The sequence below is a fragment of the Eleutherodactylus coqui genome, chromosome 8, assembly GCF_035609145.1.
Source record: "Eleutherodactylus coqui strain aEleCoq1 chromosome 8, aEleCoq1.hap1, whole genome shotgun sequence".
Classification (NCBI taxonomy): Eukaryota; Metazoa; Chordata; class Amphibia; order Anura; family Eleutherodactylidae; genus Eleutherodactylus; species Eleutherodactylus coqui.
The window spans coordinates 42,022,981-42,036,981 of NC_089844.1; the positions used below are offsets into that span (position 1 = coordinate 42,022,981).

General features: G+C 42.9%; 2 protein-coding genes across 2 annotated transcripts in view; one reads left to right on the plus strand and one right to left on the minus strand.

Annotated features, from left to right (window-relative positions):
• Positions 1 to 10,602, plus strand: part of MARCHF4 (membrane associated ring-CH-type finger 4) — a 94,527-nt gene extending 83,925 nt beyond the window's left edge. The window contains exon 4 of the mRNA XM_066577369.1: positions 9,887 to 10,602. Coding sequence (XP_066433466.1) covers positions 9,887 to 10,242 — 356 coding nt within the window. The 3' untranslated portion in view covers positions 10,243 to 10,602. The remainder of the gene's footprint in view (positions 1 to 9,886) is intronic.
• On the minus strand, positions 1,689 to 8,210 carry LOC136577389 (uncharacterized). The gene is made up of 2 exons (XM_066577296.1): positions 2,060 to 8,210; positions 1,689 to 1,793 (listed from the first exon to the last, which is right to left on the minus strand). Exon 1 carries the CDS (start codon positions 8,208 to 8,210, stop codon positions 2,391 to 2,393), a length of 5,820 nt encoding a protein of 1,939 aa, XP_066433393.1. The 3' UTR covers positions 1,689 to 1,793; positions 2,060 to 2,390.
• Positions 10,603 to 14,001: the final 3,399 nt, after the last annotated feature.

Consider the following 14,001-nt stretch of genomic DNA (forward strand, 5'->3'; position numbering starts at 1 on the left):
CTTTATCCAACTTCCTTCGAGGCCCGAAGGTCCCAACCCACCTTACCCTTCCCAACTTACCCTTCCCCTACCTTAAATTCAACGGTTTTACATGTTCTCATTAGGTTGATTGACTTATTTGAAAATGTCTGACAAGGGTGTATGCCTTGGAGGTCTTTTAAGGTCCATAGGCAGAAGATATATGCCGTTAAAACTCATTTTCTGATTCTTAATTTTTCAAAGCTGTATATCTATATTTTAGTGTCACTTATGTGCATCACCTATGTCATAATTAAATCTTTTTCAACGAAAGTTAATGAGATGACTCTGCTCAACCTGTCACAGTTTATACAGTAATTCACATTAAAGATACTTGGCATCTAAAAGACTTGTATGATGCTGGATTACAGATGACCATGAGGAGCAGTATTATAGAAGTTCTGTTATTGTACATATTAGCAGTATTATAGCATTTATATTTTTGTACATAGGGAGCAGTATTATAGTAGATATGTTCTTGTACATAGGGGGCAGTATTATAGTAGTTATATTCTTGTACATAGGAAGCAGTATTATAGTAGTTATATTCTTGTACATAGGAAGCAGTATTATAGTAGTTATATTCTTGTACATAGGGGGCAGTATTATAGTAGTTATATTCTTGTACATAGGAGGCAGTATTATAGTAGTTATAGTCTTGTACATAGGGGGCAGTATTATAGTAGTTATATTCTTGTACATTGGGGACAGTATTATAGTAGTTATATTTTGTACATAGGAGGCAGTATTATAGTAGTTATATTCTTGTACATAGGGGGCGGTATTATAGTAGCTATATTCTTGTACATAGGAGACAGTATTATAGTAGTTATATTCTTGTACATAGAGGGCAGTTTTATAGTAGTTATATTCTTGTACATAGGAGTAGTATTATAGTAGTTATATTCTTGTACATAGCGGGCAGTATTATAGTAGTTATATTCTTGTACATAGGGGCAGTACTATAGTAGTTATATTCTTGTACATAGGAGGCAGTATTATAGTAGTTATATTTTTGTACATATGAGCAGTATTATAGTAATTATATTCTTGTACATAGAGGGCAGTATTATAGTAGTCATATTCTTGTACATAGGGGGCGGTATTATAGTAGTTATAATCTTGTACACAGAAGCCAGTATTAGGGTGCGGGCAGACGAGCGTAGGCGTATTTACGTTCGCACGAGCGCAACGTATAATCGCCCGAGCGATCGTTTTTCACCGATCACGACCAGAGCTAGAAAGCGTATTTTCGTTTGTTCCTACATTGCAAACGGTCTTTTCAGCGATCGAATATGCGTTGGCGCGTATTTCGGTCGCATATGTTCCGTAAAATCGCCCATGTGAACGAATACATTCGAAACCATTGCCTCAGATGGTCACGTATATACGTTTGGTCGCAAAAACGCGCCGTTTATGCGCTCGTCTGCCCGCACCCTTATAGTAGTCATATTCTTATACACAGGGGAGCAGTATTATAGTAATTGTATTCTTGTACATAGGGGCAGTATTATAGTAGTCATATTCTTGTACATAGATGGCAGTATTATAGTATTCCTATTCTTGTACATAGGGAGCAGTATTGTAGCAGTTATATCCTTGTACATAGGAGGCAGTATTATAGTAGTTATATTCTTGTACATAGGGAGTAGTATTATAGTTGTTCTGTCCTCCCTATGAGTGGAGCATAAGTAGACAGGCAGATAACCTTCCCTGCAACACAATGACGATGGAGCAATGTCCGCTTTCAACTTTATTGCAAGGTAGAGGTAAAACTGTAGAACAAAGAAAATGATGCACTTAGCAATGTACACTAACATAGCAGTACATAGAATACATTACATACATGTGAGAAGACAGGAAGCATGTAATACAGCCATGAGGGATGATAAGTGTGCATGCGCATACACTAGGACACATGCTATGCTATCTGAATAACACACATAGGACTAGAAACTATAGAAGTGGTATAATCATGGAACTGGAAACATATATACACAGGATGCTAAGAGTAGGACATCAGGTAGAAGTTATCACATACCGACGATGCCGCTGTGAGCCTGGATAATAAAGGTTTGCAGAGGGTCTCTAGAGCAGTCCAGACATGGAGGGAATGTGCCAGAAAATGGCTACTGTGGGCTGAGCTGATGATGTCACTGAGGTCATGGGTAAAAGGTACAGCATCCCTCAGAGGACAAAATACACTGAGGCTCAGTATATGAATGCACACTAGATGGAGCCCTAACAGAAAGTCCATCTAATAATGCCAGAAATAAAGCAATATCATATACCTTATACAGTACAGACAATTTTACTGAACAGAGACTGCCAAAGGCATGACACTCCCCGTCTGGTAACCCAAGGTTACCACATTAAGACCTCTTCGTTGTGAGTAATAAAATTAGTTCTGTAACAGGTCTGAAGAAGAGTTTAGGCTCATTTTGTTTGCACAATTTGACTTCCACCTTTCTGACTTTCCCGTCTTCACTAGGAAAAACCTTGGTTATGAGTCCCATAGGCCATTCGTTTCTTTTTGACTGAGAGTCCTTGACAAGAACAACATTGCCAACTTCCATGTTGGGTTTACTGGAATGCCACTTATTCCTAGTCTGTAAAGTTGAGATGTATTGTTTCCTCCACTTTTCCCAAAACACATTTGCCAAGCTTTGTACCCGTCTCCATTGACACTTGTACAAGTCTTTAGAATCAAACTCACCAGCAGGAGCTGTAATTGCATCGAACTTTTGCGTGAGTAGAGTAGAAGGAGTTAGCAAAGGAGGGTCATCTGGATCTCTGGATATTGGCATTAATGGTCTCGCATTTATGATAGCTACTACTTCAGCCATAAGAGTTGTGAGGGTCTCATGGGTGAGTCTTGAAGTGCCCTCGTGGAGGAATATCGAATCAAGGATCCTACGTGCTATGCCGATCATACGCTCCCATGAGCCGCCCATGTGAGAAGAATGTGGAGGGTTAAATGACCATGTGCAACCTTGGTTCGCAAGATATCTTCTTACATGGTCGCTGTCAATGTTTGAGGGAATATTCAACTCTTTACACGCTCCAATGAAATTGGTACCTCTATCAGAACGGATTTGCTTGACTGGACCTCTTATAGAAATGAAGCGTCTTAATGCATTTATGAAGCTGGATGTGTCCAAAGACTCAATAACTTCTATGTGCACTGCCCTGATGCTCATACAAGTGAATAGGACAGCCCAGCGTTTGCTGTTTGCTTCGCCTCCTCTAGTGCGCCGCGTGGTGACGGACCATGGGCCAAACACGTCGAGCCCAACATTTGTGAACGGTGGTTCAGTGCTGAGTCGGTCAGCAGGGAGGCTAGCCATTTTCTGCGACTGAAACGTACCACGGAGTTTCCGGCATGTAACACATCTGAAAATGACATTACTCACAAGTCTTTTGGCTCCAACTATCCAAAATCCAGCTGTACATAGAGCTCCCTCAGTGAACAAACGTCCCTGGTGTTTAGTCTGTTCATGGTAATGCCGCACAAGTAGAGACGCAACATGATCGTTAGGGAGTATTACAGGATGGCACTCGTTACTATCAAGCTGTGCATTTGAGACACGTCCTCCAACTCTCAACAGTCCATTAGCATCTATATATGGGTCAAGTTTCCTGAGGGAACTATCTTTAGGCACATTCTTTTGATTTTGGAGTGATTCTAGTTCTCTTGCGTAAATCTCTTGTTGCACACAATGGATGACAACGTCCTTGGCCTGTGTAAGTTCATCCACTGTATAGCCCTTTGGACAGCGGTGCCAACCTCTGCAATGACTTGATCTTGCTGGCGTGGCTCTGAAGGTTCTGGCGATATGAATTAAGCAACTTACAGCGCGGTTTAGTGACTTCCAAGTTGAGAACCTGTTAAAACGTTTAGATCCCAGCTGTTTGCTAGAAAGTGTCGTAATGAGCGTGGAAACTTGAGGGCGAACCTCTGCATCGGAATCTGGGTCTAGCAGTTCATAGGTGCTTTTCTTGTGAGTATCCAGTACTGGTTTATAAAGGAAAGTTGGCCCTGTGAGCCATGTGGTATCTTTAAGGAGTGGTGCTGGTACAGCTCTTGTAGCATGATCTGCTGGGTTGTGATCAGTCGGTACATAGCGCCACTGAGTAGGTTTTGATGACTTTCTAATCCTATGGACTCTGTTATGCACATACACATAGAATCTCCTAGACTCATTGTAAATGTAGCCCAGCACTACTTTGCTATCTGTATGAAATTCTGTGTCATCAAGTGTCATATCTATTTCTGTCACAATGAGTTCAGCTAGTTCTACTGCCAGAACGGCAGCACAAAGCTCCAGCCTCGGTATGGTAGGCTCAGGAGATGGTGCCAGTTTTGCCTTTCCAATCACAAACCCAATATGTGTCTGGCCCTTAATGTCAATCGTTTTGAGGTAGGCAACTGCAGCAATTGCTTTCACTGAGGCATCACAAAATACACACAGCTCTTTAGACTTGACCTCTGCAATAGGCACGTGTGCATACGGCCTAGGAACGTGTAGGTCGGATAATGCTACCAGGGAGTCTCTCCACTTTACCCACAATGTCTCCTTCTCTGGGGAAAGTGGGGAGTCCCAATCGCATGTATCTGCAGTCAAGTCTCTGAGCAGCATCTTACCTTGAATGGTCACGGGAGCTGCAAACCCAAGCGGGTCGTAGATGCTGTTGATCGTAGATAGGACACCGCGTCGTGTGAATGGTTTTGGCTTTTGATCCACCTGAAAGGTAAAGGTGTCGTTGTTGAGGTCCCAGTTGAGCCCTAGGCTGCGCTGCAAGGGTATTGTGGCCGTTGCCAAGTCTAGATCCTTCAGGTCATTGGCGTGATCTTGAGTGGGAAAGGCTTTCATGACAGCCTTGCTGTTTGAAGCTATCTTATGGAGTTTGAGGTTCGAACAAGCAAGCATACTTTGGGTTCTTTTGAGTAGGTCGATTGCTGCATCTGGTGATGGAAGTGATTTCAGGCCATCGTCCACATAAAAGTCTCTTTCTACAAACTGCCTGACATCTTGTCCATATTCTTCTTCACCTTCTCGGGCAGACCTTTTGAGTCCATAGATGGCGACTGCAGGAGATGGGCTGTTGCCAAAAACATGTACTTTCATTCGGTATTCCATTATGTCTTTGGTTTGGTCGTTGTCTTTAAACCAGAAGAATCTCAAGAAGTTCCTATGTTCTTCTTTCACTAGAAAACAATGAAACATCTGCTGTATGTCGGCAACAATGGAAATTAATCCTTTACGGAACCTAATGAGCACTCCTAATAGTGTGTTATTGAGGTCTGGTCCGGTCATGAGAGCATCATTGAGGGAGACTCCTTCATACTGTGAACTGGAGTCAAATACTACCCGGATCTGTCCTGGCTTCTTAGGGTGGTAGACACCAAAGATTGGCAGGTACCAGTGTTCCTCCTTTTCTCTTAGAGGTGGAGCAACTTCCGCATGACCGTTTCCAAATATCTTCCCCATGAATGTGAAGAAATGTTCACTCATATCTGGCCTTCTTAGAAGGTTGCGTCTGAGTGAGAAAAAGCGCTTCAGTGCTTGATCTCTGTTGTCGGGGAGATGGCGTCTCTGAGTTTTGAAAGGAAGTGGTGCCACCCAATTGTTTGCTTCATCTTTGAAAAAGCCTTGTTCCATTATGTCCAAGAAGGCTTCGTCTTCAATAGAGGGGGCGATTTTGTGGTCGTCCTTTGTCCTCTGGAACACTGTGCACCCTAAGTGGTCTCTGTCTTCGTCACAGAAATGGGTCCCGATTTCCGTTGAGTCAGAGTATGAAATACTGCTAGGTGTGTCTCTTATAAGGAACCTGTTAGGACAAGGCTGGAAGAAGGATGGACGTCCATTTTCCAGTGTATTAGTGCAATAGGAATTTACCGTGGATGGTTTGTGGACATTTCCTAGGCAGACGTCACCTACAATGACCCATCCTAGGTCTAGTTTCTGTGCAAATGGAGAATTGTGAGGGCCATTTACCTGTTTTCTGACCTTGTGGACTCTTATGATGTCCCTTCCAAGCAGAAGCACTATTTGAGCCTTAGGATCTAAGGCAGGGATGAGATGGGCCATGGTCTTCAAGTGCTTATGTGGTAATGCTGCTTCAGGCGTTGGAATCTCCTCTCTGTTGTTTGGAATTTGATTACATTCTATCAGTTTAGGTAGAGGCAGGGATGTTTCACCATCCATGGATTCTATTTGAAAACCAGTAGCTCTTCTTCCGGCTTCTTCAGTCACACCTGTGCAAGTCTTAAGTGAATATGGAGAGCTATGTCCTTCAATGTCGAAGATGTCGAAGAAAGTAGAGCTGGCAAGGGACCTGTTGCTTTGATCGTCAAGAATGGTATACAACCTTACAGCCATTTCTTTGTGTCCAATTGGATAAACTTTAACAAGACAAATCTTAGAGCAGGATTTACCTCTGAGGCCCTCTCCACAGACTTGGGTACACTGGGGTGACACTTCGGGAAGTACTGTGACTTTCTCCTCCCCGCCATGCTCTGTAGCCTGGTCTGAAGGCGTGAGAGTCCATGGGGCGGGCTCAGGATGTAAGGCCGTGGTATGCTCCTTACTATGACATTCTGAACACTCGATGTTTGCTGTACAGTCCTTCGCCCTATGAGATGTTGAGGCACAACACTTGTAGCAAATTTGGTTTTCCTTGAGAAAGGCTTTCCGGTCCTTAAGAGGTTTTTCCCTGAATCCTCTACATTTCTGCAATGGGTGAGGCTTCTTATGTAGAGGGCAGTCTTTGCAAGGGTCTCTTGTTGAGGGATGCACAGCAGATATGCTGGTTTTGTGTACTGCAACAGGTGTAGCTTTCGGGTTACGAAGTGAAGCAGGTTTGTTAGTTCTGGTGTAAGCGGTTTCAAATGTTGAGAAGTCAAAACTTGGGTCGTTCCTAGTCTTTGATTGTTGGCGTATGAAGTCCACAAAAAAGGAGAATGGAGGGAATGAGACGTTGTGCTGTTGTTTGTACTTGGAGCCTTGAGTAATCCACTTTTCTTGTAGACTGTAAGGTAATTTCTGTACAATGGGGTTGACACCACGTGCTGTGTCTAAAAATGCGAGACCTTGCAAGTCTCCCTCACCTTTAGCAACTTCGAGTTCCATCAGCAGGTCACTTAATTCTCTCAGCTTCTGAAATCCTTTATTGGGAATCTTAGGAAAATCCTCAATCCTTTTGAAGAGTGCATTTTCTATCACTTCTGGTGAGCCATAACACTCCTCCAGTCTTTCCCATATCATTTTTAGTCCTCTGCTTGGGTAGTTAATGTTGATGTCTCTAATTCGCTTTGCATGTTCTGCTGACTCGTTGCCTAACCATTTGACTAGGAGGTCAACTTCTTCACTTACAGACAGGTCGAGATCTTTGATCATATTTCTGAATGACGAACGCCATGCTCTATAGCCTTCAGGTCTGTCATTAAACTTTGTGAGTCCTTTAGTTATTAGCTCACGTCGTGCAAAGAATTTGACGAGGTCTGTCATACCTTGATCTCTGCATGGTAGATCTGAAGGTAAGTTGCTTTGTGGAGGTCCTATTGAGTTACAGCGATTCTTTGACATGCTGCTATGATAATAGTCACAGTCTAAAGGTTCATTCTTATTGGTGGCGACCGTGGTACTCCAAACATTTGTTGGTTCAAGCTTAGGTTGTACTGAGGGCCGATTGAATATCAAACTGCTATCTAATTTGATGTTGGGCATTTGGTGTGCTGAGGTCACTTGCTGTGTTACCGGTTGCTGGCGGAGCTCTTTTTGGAGGTTTGACTCCTCTCCCGGATCTGAGCACGAGTCGTCACCCGACTTGGCATGTAGCTGAACATAGTCTGAAGTACGCTGGAGATTGTCTTGGTGACCAGAACTGCGCCTAGACATGTTGCTGAATCTCTCATTTGCGTAGATGGCTGCTTCTTCCAAAGCCTCTGCTTCAGCCACAGCAGCTGCAGCTTCTTTCTCTACTGAGAGTTTTTCCAGTGCTGCTTCCATGCGTGCTTTCTCTACTTTTAATTGCCTTTCTTGCTCAGCATAATGCACTCGCATTTTGGCGGCTTCCGCTTTTGCACGAGCAATGGCTACTGTAGAGCTACTCACTGACCCTTTTGAGCTTCTGGAGCTAGCTGAGATGTGAGACCTTGTCTCATACAGTCCAGTCTCTAACGTTGACATGGTGACGCTCTGGACGAGCTTACACGTTTACCGCTGTAGTGGGCGTCCTGTAGCAGTATCTCTGCGTATAGCACAAAACGTGGTTTAGTATCCTGCTGTCTAGACTGCTGGTGCCCTGTGTCCAGCCTGTGAGAAGTCCCTGTTTCTCTATCCAGCCTGCGAAGGGGCCGTCGTTTTACTGTTCTGTCCTCCCTATGAGTGGAGCATAAGTAGACAGGCAGATAACCTTCCCTGCAACACAATGACGATGGAGCAATGTCCGCTTTCAACTTTATTGCAAGGTAGAGGTAAAACTGTAGAACAAAGAAAATGATGCACTTAGCAATGTACACTAACATAGCAGTACATAGAATACATTACATACATGTGAGAAGACAGGAAGCATGTAATACAGCCATGAGGGATGATAAGTGTGCATGCGCATACACTAGGACACATGCTATGCTATCTGAATAACACACATAGGACTAGAAACTATAGAAGTGGTATAATCATGGAACTGGAAACATATATACACAGGATGCTAAGAGTAGGACATCAGGTAGAAGTTATCACATACCGACGATGCCGCTGTGAGCCTGGATAATAAAGGTTTGCAGAGGGTCTCTAGAGCAGTCCAGACATGGAGGGAATGTGCCAGAAAATGGCTACTGTGGGCTGAGCTGATGATGTCACTGAGGTCATGGGTAAAGGGTACAGCATCCCTCAGAGGACAAAATACACTGAGGCTCAGTATATGAATGCACACTAGATGGAGCCCTAACAGAAAGTCCATCTAATAATGCCAGAAATAAAGCAATATCATATACCTTATACAGTACAGACAATTTTACTGAACAGAGACTGCCAAAGGCATGACAATAGTAGTTATATTCTTGTACATAGGAGGCAGTATTATAGTAGTTATATTCTTGTACATAGGGAGCAGTATTATAGTAGTTATATTCTTGTACATAGGAGGCAGTATTGTAGTAGTTATATTCTTCTACATAGGAGACGTATTAGAGTAGTTATATTCTTGTACATAGGGGAGCAGTATTATAGTAATTGTATTCTTGTACATAGGGGCAGTATTATAGTAGTCATATTCTTGTACATAGGGGCAGTATTATAGTAGTTAATATTCTTGTACATGGGGGGCAGTATTATAGTAGTTATGTTCTTGTACGTAGGGGACAGTATTATAGTACTTATATTCTTGTACATAGGGGCAGTATTATAGCAGTTATATTCTTGTACATAGGGGGCAGTATTATAGTAGTTATATTCTTGTACATAGGGGGCAGTATTATAGTAGTTATATTCTTGTACATAGGGGACAGTACTATAGTAGGTATATTCTTGTATATAAGGGACAGTATTATAGTAGTTATATTCTTGTACATAGGAGGCAGTATTATAGTAGTTGTATTCTTGTACATAGGGGACAGTATTATAGTAGTTGTATTCTTATACATAGGGGACAGTATTATAGTAGTTATATTCTTGTACATAGTGGGCAGTATTATAGTAATTATATGCTTGTACATAGGGGGCCGTATTATAGTAGGTATTTTTTTGTACATAGGAGCAGTATTAAAATAGATTTCTTTGTATTTAGAGAGGGAGGCGGTATTTAAATATACACCTTATGTTGTTGTCCACCTATTCATGGCTATATTTTTGATTCATTTCAGGACTGATTATCCACGAGGGACCTTCAGTTTATCGGATATTTAAACGGTGGCAAGCAGTGAACCAACAATGGAAAGTTCTCAACTACGACAAGTCTAAAGATTTGGAGGATCAGAAATTAGGAACTAGCCAACGTACAAACCAACGCACTTCAACCCAGACTAATAACTCCACCACTACCACTGCTGGCACAGCAAATAATTCCACGCCTGGGGACAGTGGTGGGCATGGGGGCACCATGTCTGACCATCACTGTGCTTACACTTTATTTCACATCCTCAGCCATCTCAGACTGCATGAACAGAGGAGCCAAACTAGTACTAACAGAGAGTTTGTCATGAGAGTGACCACTGTCTGAGGTTACCTGAAGGCCTTATCTGGGAGATGTGTGCCTTGTCTTGAAAATCAATGCCTCAGCTACACCTTCTCAAGAGCAGAAGGTGTCAAAGAGGTCGTGGAAGCTGCCGCGCTGGTCCAGCCGGGTTTGTGGTTTACCCTAAAGTGCAATATGGACTGTTTCCTGATTAAAGACGTAGTAGCATGACTATTGCACTTATTTGATCTGGAGGATCTTGCAGTCGCCACCAAATCCACATGGGGAGAGTTGAAATAACCCCGTGCAACGTCCGCCGTTTATCAGTTTCTGTATGCAGGCTGAGAATTTCCACTTTTACAAGTCTCTGCTCAGATCTTGGCAAAAATACAGCATAAGCACAAAGGTGTTTTCTGTTCCATGTTTTTGATAAAATAGGCTGTAAGCTCCAGCGTCTGTCATGGAGATTCTGCCTATTTTAATGTGGGTAATTGCATTGAGTTTACTAGGGATTGCGGCTCAGTATCAATGTGCAGCAGGTAAAGCCTGTACAATTTTGTATTAGGATCTTTATTGATCAGGAATGCATATAAGGAACACCTCGGGTCTTTACACTCACCTTCTTTAAGAGCTGAAAATCGTTTCCCCTAATTTTTCCGACTGTAAGAATAAGTTATTATAGATATTTCTCGTACATTTGATTTTTCCCACAAGGTGATGCAAAGGCAAAATATTTAAAGTCCTCTTTATGATGGCTTCAATATAGCCTCTTCAACTGTAGGATTGTGGGTGATTTTAGTTTACATTTTCTAATACCCCTAATATTACTGGTCCTTACGGTATTTAGTTCTCAGAGGCGATTATTCAGACCACTGTTAGTACCATAACAAATTACTCCCTTTACGTCGAGCACAACTGATTGGTCCACAATTTAGTGGAATGGTCTTAGCAATTTGCAAGAATTGGCAATTTATGTCACTTATCTTGATACTGGATGTGTCTCAGAATCAAGCTGCAGCACGTAAAGCTCATACAATTTTGTATATTCACATTTACTCTTCAGGAAAGCATCTGACTCTTGTGACAAGGTTCCTTCTATTTTCTGTTTCTTGATCAAGAGAGGTGATCCTCCTTTACTCCATTTATGTAACACATTACTTTATAGTACAATTGATTTCTTCACAGTCTGAAAGGCAGAATAATCAAACTCCTCTTTATGATGGTAGGAATTTGGGGTTTTATCCGTTGCTGCCCAAAATGACCAATTCCAACAGCGGTCACATGGTATGGACTCTGTGCCTGTCACATCATCGGGGGAGCTGGCTGTTCGACTCCTCTTAATAAGTAAGCCAGTCCCTTCTCTGTCACACCCAATGGCTGGCATAGTTACTAAGATGAGTGGAACAGCCAGCCCCCTTTGATGACGGAACGGGCACATAGTCCATGCCATGTGACTGGTGTCAGGCGGAAGTGGAAGTTCTAACACCACAGGTCCAGGTTAGGGTTCCACCCTCCAGAACTATCCCTTTAATACGGGGTGGGCCACAGAAAAGTAGCCCGACACAACACTTTTATGAAAAGATTCTGCCTCTATGGACGACCCCTTTAATCACTTTTGTTCCTACTATGGGTTTCATTTCAGAAGTGATAATTATCCACCTGCATTAAATTACTGTATCAATTTACTTCCTACATGATACGGGTCGCCCAACCAAAGATGGCTGTGCAGCCCTGCCATCTCACACTGTCATGGAAGTCAATGGGGTCATGGTGCGACTTGCAACGTGCGATGACTCTAAACCGCAGATCGCAAAAAATAAAACTATGATGGAGTATTTTCTGATCTGCCGGTCAGGAAGACAGGAATATTGCAAATCGCACCACGACCCCATCACCTTCAAATAGAGGGTGAGGTCGCAGGGTTAGACAGGAAGCTATGCTTGCTCGATGCTTCTCTTGGCTGGCCTTGTAGCCCCAACCTAATTCTTCATATTATGTAAGAGCAGCAACACTGGGGAGATTTATTATGAGGGGATTTTATAACGTCTAGCTTAGAATTTGGCCAATTTCAAGTAGCTGCCCGGATCTCCGCCATACACCCTATAATAAATTTGTCGCTAGGGTGTATTTAAAGTTATGGGGGAGGGGCGAGGAGATGTAAGGTTGCCCCTGTGTCAGATATCTGGTATAAAAGAGATGCAAATTTTTACGTCTATTTTGCAAACAAAAATATACGACTTTTTCACTTTTTTATCCCTGCCTTGCCCCATTGGCCAAGGCTTGGCGACCGGTTGTATTGCTTATTATTACTAAAATCTACACCACCTCGTAGTTGGTGTTTGTTCACTTTTTTGGCTCAGAGACAGTATGTATTAAAAGGGTTGTCCGGGACTTCACCCATTTTTTCTTGGAGGTCCGCCGCTCAGGATGCCCTCCTATCAGCTGCCTGGCACACCTTTCAGCATGGGTAGCTCAGGAAGCAGATCGAACCGTCCATAGTGTAGTGGCCCAGGTTGGTAGTGCAGGCGCAGCTCCTATTGAATTCATTAAATGCTGCACTTGCACTACCAACCTGGGCCGTTGTAGTACGTATGGCACAATCTACTTCTTCTTCTGGCGAGACTGACCGTGGTGCTGAGAATCAGCTGATTGGTGGGGATCCCAAGTAGTGGACCCTGGCCGATCATCTATTGATGACGTATTCTAAGCATACGTCATCAATAGAAAAAATGCCCAAAATCCCGGACAACCCCTTTAAGAACCATACACCTCAATACATTAGGTGCATCTTCTGATGGTAGGGCTGCAGATTAAGACCAGTTTTAAAGGGTTTGTCCGGTGACTGGAGAACATTGCCCTTATATTACCAACTCTGCTAAAATGCAACCCCAAGTCCCAAAAGGTTGGTGCATCGTGTAAAATGTAAATAACTGTAAAGAAAAAATGAATGCAATGATGTGGAAATCTCATCTAACAATATGGTATTCACAATAGAACATGGAACATATCAGAGGGGAAAGGGAGACATTAGTCCAATTCATTTAGAAATTAATGGCAGTGACATCTCACAAAAGTTGTGGCAGGCCGTGTCTACCATAGGCAGCATCCCCTCTACTTCTTACAGCAGTCTGTAAACGTCTGGGAAGTGAGGAGAACGATTGCTGGAGTTTCGGGAGAGGAATGTTGTCCCATTCTTGTCTGATAGAGGACTCTAGCTGCTCAGCAGTCCTGGATCTTCCTTGCTGGATTTTTAGTTTCATAATGGCCCAAATGTTTTCTATTGGTGAAAGGTCTGGACTGCAGGCGGCCGGTTCACCCCCGGACTCTTTTTCTGTGAAGCCATGCTGTTGTGATGGATGCAGTATGCGGTTTAGCTTCGTCCTGCTCAAATATGCAAGGCCTTACTTCAAAGAGACATTGCCTGGATGGGGCATAAGTTGTTCTAAGACCTCTAATTACTGATCAGCATTGACAGTACCAAGATGTGTAAGCTGTCCATGGCACATGCACTAATGCAACCCCATACCATTAGAGATACAAAACTGTGAGCTGATAACAAGCTGAACGGTCCCTCTCCTCTTGAGTCCGCAGGATATGGCACCCTTGGTTTCCAAAAAGAATTTCACATTTTGACTCCTCTGACCACATAACAGTTTCCCATTTTGCCTCGGTCTATTTTAAATGAGCTTTGGCCCAGAGAAGACGCTGGCATTTCTGGATTGTGTTGATATATGGCTTCTACTTTGCATAATACAGCTTTAACTTGCATTTGTGGATTGCACAGTGAACCCTGTTCACAGACGT